Source organism: Copadichromis virginalis, linkage group LG22 (assembly GCF_057382275.1).
Source record: "Copadichromis virginalis isolate Kocher_CV1m ecotype Utaka linkage group LG22, C_Virginalis_male_GT1.1, whole genome shotgun sequence".
Taxonomy (NCBI): Eukaryota; Metazoa; Chordata; class Actinopteri; order Cichliformes; family Cichlidae; genus Copadichromis; species Copadichromis virginalis.
This window is the reverse complement of record NC_140638.1, coordinates 16,186,902-16,206,488: the sequence shown is the minus strand read 5'-3', so window position 1 is coordinate 16,206,488 and position 19,587 is coordinate 16,186,902. Positions and strand designations below refer to the sequence as shown.

The 19,587-nt window shown below is 39.4% G+C and overlaps 1 protein-coding gene across 1 annotated transcript; it reads right to left on the bottom strand.

Annotated features, from left to right (window-relative positions):
* Positions 1 to 5,167: 5,167 nt before the first annotated feature.
* LOC146683068 (general transcription factor II-I repeat domain-containing protein 2-like) lies at positions 5,168 to 7,420 on the bottom strand. Its single transcript, XM_085446129.1, has 2 exons — positions 6,596 to 7,420; positions 5,168 to 6,443 (listed from the first exon to the last, which is right to left on the bottom strand). Exons 1-2 carry the CDS (start codon positions 6,698 to 6,700, stop codon positions 5,598 to 5,600), a joined length of 951 nt encoding a protein of 316 aa, XP_085302255.1. The 5' UTR covers positions 6,701 to 7,420; the 3' UTR covers positions 5,168 to 5,597.
* Positions 7,421 to 19,587: the final 12,167 nt, after the last annotated feature.

Below are 19,587 nucleotides of genomic sequence, written 5' to 3'. Positions count from 1 at the left end.
AACCTCAGCGATACGCTGTCTCGTTACTGGCTGGCACATATTCTGTCAGTCTTCCTAACGCCAGACTGCTGCTCTGATTACTTCCTCTCCACTTCCTACATCTCTTGCAGGCTGTTTGACCTTTTGTAATTACGTAAAATGATATTTATTTTGCTTCTTCTGGAGGGTAAAATCTCCCATACACGAAAGCTTGTGATCATGATAGCTTGAGTCTCATGTGATCACCGTAACTGCAGTCTCCCATGAGCATGATTGCTAGTCTGCTGATAGCTGAAGGCAGCTTGTTTTCTTGGAAAGAGCGAGGCCTGATGAGTTTGATTGTCAGCCAGTAGAAGGACTTAAGAGCCAGGGGACTCTTTGGCTGTCTGGAAACCCCAAAAACATTCAAACAATATGCAGTCAGATTACTGCTTGAGTTTTTTTGCTCTTGTGTCGATGACAGAATTGTGCTCTTTCAGAGAATATTTTTTACATCCTGCCTGCCACATTGTAAAGTGGAGAGCGCCACAAATAACAACCAAAAAAAACTTTAAAAGCAAAGCACGATGTACAAGAACTGGAATAATAACGTGAACACATGGATGCTCTGTAGCCAACAGCAGCTTGTGAAACACTGTATTGTGTCAGAATAATGCATCAATCCAGCAACTTTGAAACCACAGTTGTTCTTCTCTTTTAAATTATTTGGCAATACAGCAGGAGGTTGTGTTGTCACAGCATTAAAACCACCGACAGGAGAAGCGGATAATGCCGATCGTCTTCAAGAATTCAGTTCTTGCAGGGAACCCTTTGGGTCTTGGCTTTCATGCGGACGTTCCTTTGACATGTTGCACACTAAGGCACATCCCCTATGGCCTTGGATGCCCACGTCTCTGTGCCAGACACTACAAGCAACCCAAGAGGTCCTGTGTTCATGCAGCAATAGAGGCAGAGCTGTTCTGGCTGCGCGGAGGCATCAATACGATATTAAGCAGCTAGCTTTTAAACACTCGTGTGTCCCGCTTTTCTGGTTAAACGTTATTTAGTGGCAGCATCAAAATAATCCCAATCAGAATAAAAAGAAATCAACCCCTCCAGTAGATATCACAAGACCAAATGCAACTGCTGCCAGAAAGATTCTTTTTTTCCAGAATAGAGGTGGAGCTATGTTAAATTGTGTTAAAGCTGCAACCACATCTGTATTTGCCATCCAACTTGTAGCTACTCATGGGATATTTTCTCTTTTTCAGACATTCTCAGTAAACCCTAGAGGAGATGGCTGTGTGAGAAAATCTCAGTAAATCAGCAGCTCACCATGACCCTGTCTAAGAGTTGAAATTAGCCAATCAGATTGATCGGCTAATTAGATATTTGCTTAAGAAGCAGTTGAACAGATGTACCTAATAAAGTGGCCTTAGTCGCCCAGTGCTGCCTAATAAAAATGGCCACGTCCTTGCAAGAGTTATTGCATCAAGCCTGTAAGTTTTTCAAGAAGATTATGCATGCATAGAAACAAAGGAATCGAAATAAAGGTGTACAAGATTGCGCGGCGAGTCTGCTTTTTGATTTATGTACACTCGGTGAGTCAGAAAATAATAATAATGCAGACACTACTTTATTTTTCTCCATTAAGAAAAAATAATACAAGTATCCGCAGCAAAAACATTAAAATCTTGACATTTTTAGTCTCTCCCATACATTCACGCATACGTGTGAGAACAATGAAAAAAAAAATCTGCCATTAACTTAATCACAAAAGGTCACGTTGTTGAATGGGAAACAGATTAAATTAGCATAGTGTTAGATGTGGAAAATGATTTCCGGCAAATAAAACTGCAGCACAATTATAATATGTTAATTACTTATTTCATTAAGGAAGTTGATTGCAGTGCACAGAAGAAATCATGCGGGCAGAGACACCTGGAAAGAGGTGATGAAGCTTGAAACCAGCCTCTCTCGCTGCCTTGTCCCTCCACTCTGACTCCTCTCGTTTCCTGCCGCCATCCTTGTCATCAGCTCTCATCTATCCTCGCTTTGGCTTTTTACGCACGCATTAATTGCCTGAATGTGCCACACAAAAATGCTTCAAAGGGCACAGGACTTCTCATTTGTTCATCAAAGGGAAGATGATGAGTAGTGTGAGATCATATGACCTACCCACAATGCTCCTCAAGGGAAGCGGGCGGCAGATGCAGTGTGTGAGCCAGTGAAAACACGTGGAAAAAGGAAAGCAAGGGAAACATTTAGCAATCAGCCTTATAATAACAAGGAATTGTTTGTAGTAGCAGAGAATATGATCTGTGGCTTTGTGAGTATTGTCTAAACATAAAATGGGAAAATCAGAGCTGTAATTGAAGCCTTACGGAATTTTTGTGTTGTAAAAACTGTTTAATCTTGTAATCAAATTAGGGATTTATTACTGCTGTAACAACCTTTGTGCGAATTTAACGGGCGGCTGTCAGTGTTTGTTTTAACACTACAGATAACAATATAAATTGTACTTGAAAGGGGATTGTTGATGCCTACATAACATGTTGGAATAAATGAGGATTTCCGTTTTTGAGAGCAGTTCTCTATGATTGTTTCCTGGTACAGCTCAGCATAAGCACAGTAAAGTAAAGTTGGTGCATACTGAAGACTAGCCATAACAAAGCACTAGATGAAACATCAAGCCCCGGCATGTATTTTCTTTCTTTAATACCCCAAATTTGGTAAACAAACCTACAAATGTAAGGCTAGCAAAAAAAACAACCCTTTTCTAAAGAAATTCAACTGAAATTCCAACAAATTTGATTAAAGTCAAACAGTTGAGTTAGTTTAGTTTTGCCACAACACCACAGTGGATTTGAAATCGAACAGTCGTGATGCTCACAGGCTCAAAAATAATATACATTTACATCACAGACAGAGAAGCAGTTTCATGGCCAGGTAATATTTCATGATTAATGAAGAAAGCAAAATATCTCAAGCTTACTCAAAGTGTTGAACTGGTATTTTATAGCTTTAATTTAACTGTAATTTTAAATATGAAACCCAAAGACAAGTGAAATTGAGGGAGAACATCGGGGTGGCAGAACTTTAAGAATGGCCCAATCAACAATCTTATAAAGAAGGAAAGCACGGGCCGGCTCTGCAACATAAAAAGGACTGAAAGACCACAGAAGACGACTTAAGTACCGGACAGAATTATTTCTCTGGTAACAAAAAAACTTAACAGCACCTAACCAAGTCAAGAACACTTTCAAGGAGGTAGGTGTGTCATTGACAATGTCAAGGTGTATAATCAAGAACAGATTGGACAGATGAAACCAAGGTGAACGTGTGGCCAAATGAAATGAAAGAAAAAAGTATGGAGAAGGACAAACAGCTCATGATCTAAAGCAGAGTGCATTAACATAGTGGAGGTAAGGTAATGGCCAGTCTTCCTGTTAAAAGGGAGTTTTTCCTTCCCACCGCTGCCAAAGCTCATAGGGGGTCATATGATTGCTGGTTTTTCTCTGTATATATTATTGTAGGGTCTACCTTAAAATATAAAGCACCTTGAGGCGACTGTTGTTGGGATTTGGCGCTGTACGAATAAAAGTGAATTGAATTGAAGTATGGCATGGGCATGTATGACTGTCAGTGGAACAAAGCCACGACTGTTTATCAGTGTTATGATGATTAAAGTGGGACGATCAATTATGAAGTGTACAGGGCTATACTCTCTGTTCAGACAGAAATCGGCTACATCAGATCAGATGGCACTTCAGTGCAAATGGATAATGACCCAAAGCATGCAAAAGTTTCTCAAAGCAAAGAAATGGAACTTAATGGCCAAGTCAGTCACGTGATCTCACCTCAGTACCTCAGCTTTTCAGTTAATGATGATAAAACTGAAAGCAGAGAAACCCACAAACAAGCAACAACTGAAGGTGGCAGCAGTAAAGGCTAGCAGAGCCTCTCACGGGAGGAAACGCAACATCTGGTGATGTCTCTGGGTTCCAGACTTCAGGCAGTCACTGACTGCAAACAGTTTTTACTGAAGAATTAAAAACAGTCCTGATCATTAGAATTATGATGGCTTGTCCACTAATTGAGCCTCGTAAAAAGGAGTGTGTATAAAAATGACTGTAAGATTTTGTTAAAACCCTTGAAACTGAAAACTAGGCTGAAAGTCTGCACTTGGATCTCATGTTGATTGTTTGATTGAAAATCTACTGTAATGGTGTACAAAACAAACAAACAAAAAAGAAAAAAAAAGTACAAAGTTGTGTAATTGTCCAACAAACTATGGACCCTACTGTACATCTATTAGTACCTGTAGTACTACTATAAATAATCGGCAACAGTTGTGTGTTTCTAACAAATATGGTCTGGTCCTTGGACATTGGCCCACTATAATTACCATACATACAAATGAAGGGAAATCATTATTGATAATTGTAATTGATATAGTGCACATCAGAAAGTCAGACACATTAGTATGCAGAAGATGACTAAAAGCTTGATGAGCTCTAAATAAGCAGCAGATGACCATAAGTACTTATAAAACTGAAGACAGCTGCAGCAGCAGTCTGAAGGATAAAACAGCTTGTCTGTTAGTTATTATGAATAATAAACAAACTGACTCATGACCTGTGTTTTGAGAATACTTTGCTAACTTCCCAGGAAACAAATACTAATGGAACATGATCACATACAGTTGTCTGCAATATTCATGTTCACATCCCCAAAGCTAGTATGCACTAAAAAGCCACATAAAATAAAGAAAAAGTTCCAAACAGCAGGGACAGATAGCTGTGTGCGCCACAAGAACATAATACAAACGCAAATATTACACACAGCGCGCAGACATCAAAGACAAACACATCCCATGTGCAGATCTTAAAGAGTGTACCGTACCTTTGTCACCAGCCCCAAAGCTTTATGTTACTGCAAACAAGCGCTATGTGACCGAGGCCTAGACATGACGTCACCAAGCAACAAACACGTACCTTGATGAGGAGAAGCAGTGCAGTAAATCCTGCAAGGTGATCTGACAAGATGAGATATCCCAATTTGCAGTAAAACTCTACATCCGGCATGAAGTGCTCACTGAGGCCATTGGGTGATTTCATAAATAGAAACCCAGAATAAACCTTAAGGCAGGGGTGTCAAACTCAAATACACAGTGGGCCAAAATTCAAAACTGGAACAAAGTCGCGGGCCAACGTTAATATTTATTGAAAAAAATCTTCCTCCAGATATAACAAGGAACCTTTTCTTAAAGACTCAAATAAGTTTTGCTGAAAAACTGAATATGGAATAAGCAACGCTTAATACTGAACGATATAGAACTTATATAAACATATATAACTTAATATTGCACACATGCAAAATTGAAATTCCAATTAAATAACATATCACTGGAATGCATTTCTTAAATAAAAATTGTATTTGCAGCCTTCTGATTTAAATTTTAGCAGTAAACTTTTTCCCCAGGCTAATAATAAATGTAAAAATAAAATAACAATAATAAACCACTTAACTAATAAAAATATCATTAAACGTGAAACCATTCAAGCCCATGTCTGGGAGTAGCAAGACAAATTGCACAAAGAAAATGGTAATTATAGCTCAGTTTGCTACACACTGATCTACTCTGATGCGTCCAAGCCAGATACCTGGCATCTCTTCTTGGATGCTAGTTCCTCAATGTCTGGGCTCAGGCTCTGAGCTGAGGAAATCCTCAGGATCGAGTGAAGGTGTTCATCGGTCAGACGTCTCCTGTGAGATGTTTTGGCCATCTTCATTGAGGAGAATAGTTGCTCACATAGGTAAGTGCTGCCGAACATGGAGAGCATCTGAGCAGCGTGGGTGCGGAGCCCAGGCATTGTGTCAGGGATGAAATGTGGAAATTGTGAAGCGCCCACAGCATCATACTTTGATTTCAGCGTGTCACTACACTGGAGTTCAATCAGCTCCATTTGGAGGTTTGTTGGTGCTTTTGCCACGTCAACTGCAAAAGGATTACTGAGCAGTTCAAATCGACATTTCTGGGCGTCAAAGTCGGCAAACCGCCGGGTAAACACAGTACTGAGTACACAGAGTTTTTCAGCAAACTGTACGCATGGGAACACAGCAGTAGAGATTTGCATGTTCATCGTTTGGCAGCAGGGAAAATGGCCCAGGTTTCCTTGTAGCATCTGATTCTGCCACAGGCACAATTTCGTTTTAAAAGCCCTCACTGCAGCGTACATATCTGTGATGATACGCCCCCGTCCCTGAAGCTGCAGGTTCAGCGCATCGAGATGGCTCGTGATATCACACATAAAGGCCAGCTCACACAGAAACTCTTGCTCCCTGAGCTCAGCTGTGTCTTGCCCTTTGCTTTCCAGAAACTGAAATATTTCCTCGCGTAGCTCGAAACATCTGTTCAGTACTTTCCCTCGGCTTAACCACCTCACCTCCGTGTGATACGGCACGTCTTCCGAACCACACTCCTCAAGAAAAGATTTGAATTGGCGGTGATTCAGGCCTTTGGCTCTTATAAAGTTAACTACTCGTGTTACTGCGGTCATAACATGTTCCATCTTTAGGGCTTTGCCACAAAGTGATTCTTGATGTATGATGCAGTGATAAACAGTCAGCTCACCTGCACAGTTCTCCGCTCGCATCTTCTCCCGTACCCTGCCCACCAGTCCGCTCCTTTGACCACACTGGTGCACCATCTGTCGTTAACCCCACAAGTTTTTCCCATGGCAACTTCATTTCAGTTAGACATTTGGAAACCTCTTCAAATATTTCCTTCCCTGTGGTTTTTCCATGCATTGATTTTAATCCTCAAAGTTCTTCCGTAACACAGAGAGTTGAGTCCACACCACGGATGAAGACTGAAAGCTGGGCAGTATCAGAGGCGTCGCTGCTCTCATCCACAGCGAGGGAGAATGCAACGAAACTGTTTCCCTTCTCCATCAGCTGGTTATTTAGATTGTTGGCAAGTTCACGTGTGATCAGCTACTGTGTTTCTGCTCAGGCTAACATTTGAAAATGCTTGCTTTTTCTCTGGGCACACAACGTCGCAAACTTTCATCATACAACTTTTCACAAACTCTCCCTCACTGAAGGGCCGGGCTGATTTTGCGATCTCTGCTGCCACAACAAAACTAGCCTTTACAGCAGCCTCACTTTGTGATATGGCTTTTTTGAACATAGTCTGTTGTGAAACAAAACTTCTTTTCATCTCTTCTGCTTTCCGGCGCCTTTGAGTCATGTCCAGGTCCTTGTACTTCTCTTGGTGTTTCGTTTCATAGTGTCGTCTAATGTTGTACTCCTTGGTTAAAGCCACATGAGCTCCACATACAAGACAAACAGGTCTGTCTTTTACATAGGTAAACAGATATTCTGTCTCCCACCTGTCCAGGAAGCTCCTGTTTTCGTTCTTTCTTTTCGCCATTTTGGGAGAGGTAGCGCGGCAGTATTCGCGCGGTTGCTATGACTACAGTCAACAGAGGAGAGGGCGTTAATTGGTCCTGTCCTGACTGACGCGCCAAAACGCCAACAGAGCATTCTGGGAGTTGTAGTATTAGCAGTACATGCGCTGCTTAAGACCGGCGGGCCAGCTCTAATAGTAATTTGGTATGGCCTCGCGGGCCAAATGTAATTAGGCTGCGGGCCAAATTTGGCCCGCGGGCCAGAGTTCATCCTGTTTGGTGGTAGATTTGTTTAAGAGTGCTACATTTCAGATTCAGCACACACAGCAGTTTAGAAAGTGCACAAGGCAAAGGAGTGGGCGGAGCTTTGACATGGCAGCCAAAGGTGCGTTCAATATATGTTACAGCCTGGAGACATTGTCAGGTGATCAATCTAGTTGTCTACCTAACTGCACCGTAGCATTGATATGCTAATTTTTTCACGTTTCAACTAAATTCTTGTTGATGCTTCAATGTGAGCAGAAATGTTCAAATGTGGTCGGGTGTAAAGTGACAACGAATTCTCAAGTGCATCTTTGTTCTTGTTTGAATCTTTATCACCAACATTTCAGCTTGAATGTGACGTGAGTGAGCAGCACAGGGTTGATTATGCGATGGCCACCAGTGTTGGTCAAGTTACTTCAAGGAAGTTATTAGTTACTAATTACTGATTACTACTCCAAGAAAGTAATCCCGTTACTTTACTGATTACTTCTTTTCAAAAGTAATTAGTTACTTTATTACTTAGTTTCTTTTAAAAAAAACATGGTACACAACCTGAATACGTAATAAAGTAACAGACCTTTCAGCCCAATTCTATTTTTCTGCATAATCCATCATATAAAACTGAATCAAATGGAAAAGTCTCTTATTAAAAATTGTTTTATTAGTTTGAATCTTTTAACTTTATTCACATTGCATCAAGCAAAAATTAAATTATATGCAACTGTCTTTAACTTGAAGAAATTTGTTTAACATTTAAACCTATTTTCTGTATATTCCAACACATAAAATAAAATAATTTTTTGTGTTTACACTCACTTTAACAAATAGATGCAAGTAAAACACAGCACAAAATAAATAAAATCAAAGATTCAGCAGCACTAAGTCCTGTCGATCTTAAGTCTATTTTCACCTATTTAGCAGGAGTGGGGCCGGTGGAGGTTCGCTCGGTGCCGCAGCGGTCATGTCAGTGGGGGGATCCGGGGGTTTCTCTGTGAATTTCACATTCCTTTGGCAGCGTGCTCGGTGCTTGCTCAGATTTGAAGCGTAATTTTTCACTGTAGAAAGAAGTTTTCTTCCCACGCAGAGTGTACAGCGGACGCTAATGTTTTTGTCACTTTTACAGAATCAAACTCAAAGTAACGTCAGCACTTCCAAGCTTTAAACGCTGTATAGTCGTACTCTCTCCCGCACTCCATATTATCCATTGTTGATCTGCACACGTCTGTTGCTGCCATGGACATGCATGCGCTTAAGTCATTGTCATGAGACACTCTCACAAACAAAATCACAGTTTAGTAATGCAGCATGCTTACGGAAAAGCAAGGGTAATCTACTTACTTTTTTGCAATAGTAATCCCTTACTTTACTCGTGACTTAAAAAAAGTAATCGGATTATGATGGCCACATAGTGGTTGGAGACTGTGGCACAACCAAAATTATTGCAACGATGCGCAATGAAGTTGTAATCCTGTTGCTGGGATAAAGTTTACAACCATGCGTCGTCAGATATCGCCTTCTTTAGTGCATCAACATGGTGAAAAATGGCAGCTGGATGAAGTCAGTCTGCTAACAGTTTGTATGGTTGAATAAATTAAATCTATCTGAGGTGTGACAGGAACTATAATAAATCTTTGTGCAAATCTGTCACTGTCTACATGCACAGAAATTCCTATTTACAGCTTACATTCATAGTCCAGCTTGATCGTTGTAGATTTGAAACAGAAATTTAGAAATTCCTCCACAAAAATTGACGTAGTTGCTGCAGGATCGGAATTTAACTGCAAACCTTGCTTTAACACAGGAATATAACCAGAGTATAACCAGTCGGCAACCAGGAGAGTTGAGTCTTCTGAAAATAGATATACTGCAATGCGTTTATAAATTAGACAGTAATTATTCACTTTTGCCAATTTCTGGTCGCCTCCACCCAGGCAACCAGTGATCAAAAGTGGTGCTCAGAGGTTGCGTGTGGGCAATTGGTTGCCATGACTACTTGTAGTTGGCCTATGGCAGCAAAAAATTCACTGCAATCACTGGAAAAGCACAGATTTTTACTGCTTGCAAGTACGTTGCTGTGCAATTTTTACAACAGTTTGACTGAAGCTTTAAAAAAATACATTAAAAAGGTATAAAGATATTTTTCAGTTTTAAGGTTTTTAAAAAAAAAAAAATAAGTGAAATATCTGAAAACCACACAATGCAATTTTAAAAAGCAGTATCCGTGGTTGTGTTACAAATCCACGCCGCATTGCTTGCAGTTTTAGATACCAAACTAACAGTAATGCAACTCTACAGCAGTCATGAGGTATAGGAAGCAGGGTGTAGAGTTTCATGGCTCCATCTGCCGTGTAGCCTGTAGCTGCTTATGATGTTTGGTCTTGGTTCTATACTTAATGCTGGGTGGACACATCCGCTGCTTCCACATAGCCCCTGGTCTATAAATCATTCTACAAAGCGCTTAAATTTTGCTAAATTGGATACATTTCTGGCATAATTTATTATCTAATCAGTGGCTAGAAAAGTTTAAGCTGATCTCAAAGCCCTTTGCTTGATTGAGAGACTGACACATCTTGTGTGAGTTACAGAAAGACTGGGAGAGGATGGCGACGCTAAAAGACACTTGCCTCTGACAAGTGGCAAATGGAGAGGATTAACATAAGCCAATGAGCTACAGAATGAATATATGTTCAAACCTCATTTGAAGTGGCATCTGTGACATTGGCATGCCAATTTAGAGAGAATTCAATCTTCTGGCATCAACTCTCCAAAAGTGTGATTGGACTTGTGAAGAGCCCAATTTGTTTCTAAATATGTGCAGTCAGGCCTCTTTGTGATTACGATACCATATCTGTATCTATTCTTGAGCTTCAGCTGTATTCTCAACTCCATCAGCACTCAAATTAGCCTTTCTTATCAAGTATTTGAGGGAAGATTAGAACATAATACAGTCTATCATTTTGAGAGGCAGGGTTAATGTTTGCCGGGATATTTGAGAGGTTATCAGCTGTCAGTACAAATTGCTAGAAAGTTGATGAAGTCTGTGTTTCATTTGTGACCAGCAGCTAATCCAATGTACCAGACTTGTATTCTGGGATGAATTATTTTTGATGAGGCTGCCATTCCTTTTTTTTGTCAATTTCATGCATGTTTATACAGTCCATAATGTAACTGTCACTGCGCAAGTTTTTCCGACTTGTCCTGAAGGGTTCTGCTTGAGAGTTTTCTTCCAAACGTTTACAGCACGTTATCCTCATCATTGATGCTAAACACCATCGTAATTTTGTTACACGTTTGATTTGGTAATCTCCTTTTTCTTGCCAGGAGTTTGTTTAAATAAATTTATATTTACAATTTATTAGGTACACCTGTTTACAGTAACGGCACGTTTAATGCAAATTTCTAATCGGTTGATCGTTTAATAGCAACTCATTTAAGTATGTAGATTTAACCAAACTATGATGAAATATAGCATCATCCTTCCCATTAATGGTCAAAATGAATGGGGAAGAAAGGTGATTTAAGTGGCTGCGGTTTCTGGATGGTGCCAATATTTCAGAAACTGATGATGTTCTGGAATTTTCCTGCCCTCTTGAGGTTTTTCCAAAACTGACAAACAGAAAATATCCAGTGAGCGGCAAAGGGCCTTGTTGACCCATATGGAAAAGATATATATAAATCTTATAAAGTTTGTATCTGTCTTGTGTGAAACTTGTATGAAAAGCATATAAGAGTGAAAACAGATATAAGATCCCTTGAAAAATTATATAATGAAACTTGTATGTTTTGGATACTTACTAAAACAATGTATGAAAGTAATGAGAAAGTGGCCACTTTCATGAGAAAATCATGTAAGCCTTATATGATTTACTCATGAAAGTGGCCACTTTCATGAGTAATCACATATAGGTTTTTACTATTTCTTTTCCATATGGGGGATCTCAGAGGTCATGGGTGAATGGTCAGACTGCTTCATGCTCAAAGGAGTAACAGTAACTCTAATAACCATGACTTTAAAACAGATGGTCTCCAGCAGCAGAAGACCACACCAGGACCACACCACTGCCATCGGCTAAGAACAGGAAGCTGAGGCTAAAATTCACAAAGTTGGACAAGAGAAGACTTGATTCATTTTACCTGGTCTGATCTGATTACAATGGTAGTTAGAATTTGCTGTGGAGAACATGAATATATGGATCCATCCTGCCTTATATCAATACTTCTGGTTGAGTGGAATGCTGGGGGTGGAATAGTGTGGCCATATTCACTTGGCACAAATTTCCACCTTTGGGATGTGGCGAAACGGAAGATTCAAATCATGAATGTGTAGCCGACAAATCTGCAGCAACGGTGTGATGCTATCGTGCCAATATGCACCAAAATCTCAGAGGAATGTTTCCAGCACCTTGCTGAATCTATGCCACAAAGTTTTGAGGCAGTTCTGAAGGCAAAACTGGATTCAACTGAGTAAGCAATAAAACAACTGCCTCCACTGGCATAGAGGTAACAAAATGTGTTTCCCATTATTTCTAACTATAGTCTTTATGTGATCTGCATAAATAGAATTTAACCACATACTTGGGTTTTAGAAGATGTTCAAGACTATTGGAAGCTCTTGGACGGTTTCTGCTTATGCCTTAGAAATCATCTGCACATTTTTAGTCACCTTTACCAGTTTTTACCCAGTATTTCAAAAAGCAAAATGACAGTCTTTTATGAGACAGATCTTCAGCATCCCCTAATTTTAAGCAAGAAAGTAAATAAGTCTACTTCCCAGAAGGTCAGACTGCTCCTTCAACAAATATGGCTTCACACTGGTTCTTAAAGGCACCTCTCAAAAAAGAATAATATCAGCTAAACAAAAAACAGAAAACATAATAAGTAATATTTCTTTAGAACTATAATTAAAAATCTGTGTGGTGCTATTAAGGTTTATTGCATTATAATGTGAGGTGTTTCTATTATTTAGCCTTCTCTCATTAATACATAAATGGTGCTCAATATGCTCAAAAGAAGAAAAACCTCACAGGCGATATCGTCTATTCGAAAGCATTTTCTAATTAGGGGAATGAGTTAAAATCGTATAAATCACTTCATTTCAAATTCTCTAACCGGCCATCTGCTGTTTGCCTGAACCTTCTCCTGTTTCAAAGCACCAGTTTTACGACTCAGATATTTTAGGAAGCCGCTGAAGATCCTGCGCGTGCCTCACGGTTTGATTATTGTGATGAATGATTATCATCTGTCTTGTTCTCACAGGGCAGCAGAGTATAGGAATGACCAGTTTCTTAGACTATTATCTTTCATCTGTTTGTGCAAATGGCCCTTTAATGCTTCAGAGACGTGTCTGAATAAAATTAGAATAACTGGATGTGAAAGAGGAGGTTCACTCTGGTGAGGCCTGCTGCTTAAAACAAATTGCGTGTGTGTGTGTGTGACTGTAGACGGGACTCGTGTGTGTGTGTTATGTGTGCAGGGGAGCTTGTGTATGCCCTGTCGCATGATAAATGTTCTCTCTCTTATAATCTATGTGCTTCAAAATATGATGTATGTGAGGATGAACTTTGAATTATAACCTAAAGAGTGACTCATTAATCTTCTGACTTTGGTGGGGAGTGGACCAGAGGAATCCATTTTGCGTGTTTATGTTTTATGAATAATGCAATATTGCAGCTGGCCAGTTGGATCTAGGCAATGACGTTCAGACACATAGAAGTCGACGTGGAGGCAAACAGCTCTGTTTGCTGGAATGAAAAGGAGGTGAGTGCACGTTAGCATTCAGGAGGAAGGTCAACAGATCCTGTTGGGGTTTTACTCTGTGTGATACATGATCCACGTCTCCTGGAGATATAGTTACAACCAGCCTGCCCATTCTATCCGCGTCTACTTCCATCTAATTTGTTTTGTTACGTTTTTAATCTTTTTCTAGTTTATTTCCCCACTTTTTTGTTCTTTTGGTGGTTTTCATATATGAAGGCACTGTTGAACTTGAAGTAAACAGCTTGTTATTCTCAGTATCTTCCTCCAAAGAGACTCCACTATACCAGCACTGCAGGAAAACGACTAAAGAGTTTGATGAGAATAAGTGAGGATTGTGGATCAGAAGTACCTGGCTGAGAGCCTTAACGTTAACATTCCCAGGATGGGCATGTCCAGTAAGTTTTAAATCAGTTAAAATTATGGGATTTATAAACGTCGGGGAATTTCAGCTTATAACTGGCTTTAGGTGTTAAATTAGATCCAAAAGGTTTGTCTACAAGCCACATCACATCTTTTAAGGCAGACTTTAGCATTTTCATCATATTTTTTTCTTAAATGTACATACATGCATAAACATAATAATAATGAATACTAAACTTTAAACGAGAAATCAAGATGAAAGGAACAAAGAATCAGTCGATGAGAAAAACAGTTAATGTGCTAGTTGAGAAAAAATCATGACTCAAGAGTCGTCGCATGCTTTTAAATGCTGCTGCTGTCCTTTAGATCATGTAGGTTTTTCCAGTGTAACTCAAGCTTTGCTATGTCACTTTTTTCCATCATACCATCTTCCTGGCCTGCAGGAGTTCAAGTTAAGTAGAGCGAAAGGTTTAAGCTAACAGTTAAAATTCACACTTACAGTTTTTGAGGTAATCTGAACAAAAGGCTTCCAGTATTTCACCAGTTTTCGAGCAGCACCTTTACCTTTAAAGATTCAGTTTTATTGCAGTGAAAAGGTTGCTGTTAGCTACTTGTATTGTAACAGCTTTATTTATCTGTAATTTTGTGGATTTAAGTAAAAAAAACAAAAACATTACGTGATCTGAAGATTGAAAGGATCAAGACTGAAGCATAGAGCTGTAAACATTTCCTTCCTTCATTTTTTTTCCTTCCCACAGCTACTGATTTGTCATTTAGCTTGACGTGCACGATGGCTGATCTCCACCTTTGTCAATAATCTGTTCTTCACTTATCACCAGAAACTCCTCAGACTTATTCACACAACGAGACAGGAAAAGGAACCTGTGGAAAAAACAATAACAATTTAAGAAATGTATTAAATCTGATTAAGATCAGTTGAAATTTGCAACCTAGATATTTTTAAGTCAATCAAAATAAGTATTTAATGTGTCAGATTTGAGAAAATAGTGAAAAATGGGGGAGATTATATTAAAGGATGCTCAGTTTACTGATATTTGACAAGTCCTGAGAACTCAGAGGTTGTCAGTGTCGCATATTTTATAATTTTTGATTTAAAATGTTAAATGATGATTAGTACAGCCACGGCACTTTGGCACAGGCGGTAACTGCGATTTTGCAGATTTTTTTTTCAGTGAGCACTTCCAGCCTAACTGTACAATGAAATAGTACTCTGCTGAGATCATTTTTAACAGAAATACGCCTTGTTAGAATTTCCACAGCCATTTATGCATCTTCTGGGTCAATTATTGTTTTCCATAGGGATGCAGGATTGTCCGTGCTGCTATTCCAGATAGTCATTTAGGTCCCGAGTCCCTCGTGGTGTTCTCAACCGCAGTGACAAAATCCTTTTCACAAGGAAATGTAAAAACCCAACAACTTATCAGGTGAACCCAGACACAATGTAAGAGGTGATTTAGTCTGAGCAGGCTACATGTCACCAGGGCTTTCTTTGTTTCCCTGAGGTCTGATTTGAACTTAAATTGCTTCTGTGAAGACCTGGCTTGGCTTCTCATTATGTTGCCCCTCCTACTGCTCTAACATTAGGGAGCCCCATGTGCTGCGGTGTACTGTGTTCTCAAATGGTAATGCCCTCATTCTTTACCGCCATTACTACTGTATAACCATCTGTCAAACTGCTGTGGAGGGTTTTTAAAGTCTTATTTTCCAAGTAACAAACACACAAGAAAGAAGAGAGAAACTCAGTTCTTTATAACTGAAAACATGTTATTGCATATGTTAGAAACATTTTACACAATTAAAAATAAGAATAAGCTAAATGTAATGTAGGTCATTTTTCCCACCCTATAATAAAGACCTATCCACAGACACGGTCGAACGCTGCCTCTTAGGATAAAAAAAATATATTTAGATTTTTAATAATTAAATATTACAGTTTAAATGTCAAATATTAAAATATGATGCCTATATTAATATTATATTTAAAAATATTAAAACCTTTAATTTAATATATAACATTTTGATAAATATGCTTATACCATTTACAGTTTCTTCCCATGAATTCGATCAGATCAATATCATTCATATCTGTCTGCTTAATATGTTGATTAATTAAAAATCAACATCTGGAGAAAACTGATAAACACCCTGACTCTGTCCAAAGCTAATAAAATCACCTACCAGAAATTAATACTGAAAAGACTATAATTATATTATATAATTTTTGTGTTTTCTGCAAACGATTCCTCAGAATGATGCTACTGACCCAAGTGACACAGGCTAATAAAATAATTAGGACTACTATTTTGGATGAAAAATGCAGTAATATGGTGTTTTTCAGCTGCTGTAGGCATGACTGATGAAAGTCAATGGACGCTCTAAAATTTGTTGGTTTTCCGAAATTTGAACAGCTAGGAAGCTTGCACAAATAAAAAAGTTGCTGCCCGGCTGGAGCAGCAGTGCACACTATGCAATATCATAGCATAAAACATGGATGTGGTTTCTGGGTTGGAAAAACTGAGCCAATATGGAAGCACCTTAAATTTGCATTCTGTCTGAAGTCCAACAGACGTCGATAGCTATAGTTGCAAAATGACTTACACTCCTGTGTAGACTTCTACAAACACTTTCGTGCTGAATTTATGTGTTCAGTCACTTATTCGGGGTCATAAACAACAACAACAAAATTAAGTATATGTTGTAAATCTTCAATTCAATATTTATATAGCGCCAAATCACAACAACAGTCATCTCAAGGCGCTTTATATTATAAGATAGACCTTACAAAAATACATACAGAGGAAAACCCCCAAAATCAAATGACCCCCTATGAGCAAGTACTTTGGCGATAGTGGGAAGGAGAAACTCCCTTTTAACAGGAAGAAAGCTCCAGCAGAACCAGGCTCAGGGAAGGGCGGCCATCTGCTGCGACCGGTTGGGGTGAGAGACACAGATAAAAGACATGCTGTGGAAATCTTGGTCCTACTATGTAATAAAATTCTCCAGTCATCGTGTAATTGACAAGGTGGTTAGCCAATGAGCACAGGTTTTCACCTTCAGACCCGTCCAAATGCCAATCTCAATGCTCATAGAAAATGAAACCAGCGAGCTTCTATCAGCATTATCCATATATAAGTGAACACAAACATGTAACTGCTTAATTGCTACTTGTGTTGACACAAGTAGCAATTAAGTAACATAATCATTTTACATTACATTGTTTAACTTTGTTAAACTTTGGAATATTTATTTTACTGTATTACAGTTCATATTTTTCTAAATTTCACATTCATACTGTATTGCTTTTTAAAAGTCATATTTATACTTTTTTGTATTTTTGTATTAATAATGTACTCTGAATCTGATTCTGAAAAGTTTTAAATGAACACATTTTCCACGTGCTGACTTTTCCTTGGATAGAAACGGAAGTTGGTCCACCTGAAAAGCACATAAACCACTATGTTAAATATTGTATTTAATAAAATGTAATGGAGCTCTGGGAGTGCATCCTCTGCCCATTAACCACACCCGCGGTTACATTTAATGTTGTTTTTTCTTTGCTTAGGCTCTGCCAAGTTTCATAAAACCCAGCTTGCTATTTCCTCTTTAGTCTTGCTGACAGACAAACAGCACCTATCACATATCTCCACCTTGGTTCGTGCCTTGGGGAAGGAAAAAAGAAAGTAAGTAGGTATCCAAGGGAAATCATTTAATGCATGCATGTTAACTTTTCTCTGGACTTGATTCTCTGCCTCTCATTTGTCTGTGAAAAGAATGACCACTGCTCCTATTATAGAGCTTAAATTCTTTTTGTGTGCCTGTGATAATATCCGCACACCTGTACACACATATGATGAAGAGCTGTGCAGCTGGCTGACCCATCACAGCCATCTGAAACAAGATAGAGAAGGATATAGCAGGCAGAGGAGCATACAGTAACAAACTCGTAACTGCTGGCAGAGTGCCTCTCACCCTTCTTGTGAGCAGCCAGGCAGCAATAACCAGATGCATCAAGCACACATTACATCCCTGTACCCTGTGTATTTACTCTGCCATCCAGCCAGAAAGATTAGTTTAGCTGGAGAGTTGATTTATGGACGACAGAAAGTAATCCCTTCTCGTCCTGCGCGCTATAGTCGTGCCTCCTTCTTTGCCTCTGCGCTGAGCTTACACAGTCTGAAAGCCCTTGATACCGTGTTCACCCTAAGGTGTAATGTTTGATAATATAACTACTGCTTCTGTCACCCAGAACCCCCCAACCCCATCCACACCCACAGCAGAGCCTCCACCCCCCACAAATATATTACAGCCCCACAATGCTTTGAGATTTATGAGGGAGTTGTGGCACAGGAGCGAGAGAGAGGGAGATAGAGAAAGAGAAAGGAGGAGGAGAGAGAATATGCATTGATTGAAAGCCCGAGATAGTCCCATCCAATCCTGCCCCAAAGAACATCAGTTATTTTGCATCCTGACACAGCGATTGATAACTCGTAAATGTGTGTGGGGATGACAAATGCAGATGGAAACTGACTCTGACAAAAATGATAACAGCATTGGTCTCGAGGGGGTGATGGAGGTGGAGGTGGGATGCTTCTTAAAATATTTAATAATTGATACGGAGGCAGTGAGATGCTGTTTGACCCTGGAGGAGTGTGAATGTCATCAAAAAATTGCCAAGACTTTGAAGTGAAATACATTAATGATCTCTGTGTGTGTGTGTGTGTGTGTGTGTGTGTGTGTGTGTGTTTCCGTGATGTGCATTTGTATCTATATGCATTTACAGAAGAGGGTTACAGGTTTAGGCCTGTATGGCCACTGAACTGTATAATATTTGTATATGAAGCAATAATATTTCCCCTGAATCTGACTAAATCCACAGACTCTGTCTCATGTAGAAAATTTTACTTTTAAAAAAAGGAAAAAAAGGCCGTGAACATAACACAGGTACTGTTTATCCATCCAAGCCATCTTATCCAGTCCAGGGTCTCTGGAGGACTAAAGGCTATCCCAGCTGTCATAGGGCAACAGGCAGGGTACACCTTAGGCTTAACCTGAGGGCTAACATAACAAGCCAGACAACCATCCACTCTCACAGTCAACTGTGAATCACCACTTAACCTAAACCTATGCATGTCTTTGGACTGTGGGAGGCACAGATTATGTTCCTCATTAAAAAATAATTAAGAAAACCACTCAATAGCGATGTACAGTCATGATAAAGGGAAACTACAGACTCTTTTAATTCTAAGGTAATAAAAAAATCTTATGAGGAACAAAACCTAAACCAAAGGAGGAGTGTGTAAAAAATTAAGTACACCCTATGATTCGATAGCATGTAGAACCATCTTCAGGAGCAATCCGGTTGTTCAGTGATGACACGACGAATCCTACTTCCGGGCCTAAAGTAGTTTAATATGGCTTTTGTGTTGTTAACATGTTTAATGTTTTGTATTTTCTCTTATTTGATCTCAAAAAGCTCCTAAAACAGTCAGTGATCACTGTTGACCTCCCTTGGCTTTTATTACCGCTAATCATTTATTTAAGCTCAGTTTTTAAAACCTTAGGATGTAACTACAGCCCAGCCCATGCAGCAGTATATGAATGACTAACCTCGTATTGTGGATGGATTATCTCAGTTGTTCTCCTGGCTGAAGTTTGGTCCTTTTACAGCATCCTGCCATGCGATTACAGTTCCTGACGACCGAGAACACTCACGTTAACTTTTATCGAGTGGAAAAAAGTTAGCTTGTTTATATTATGCTAACATAGCCGTGTCGCTAGCGGTCACGTAGCACATCATTATATACCAGCTAGC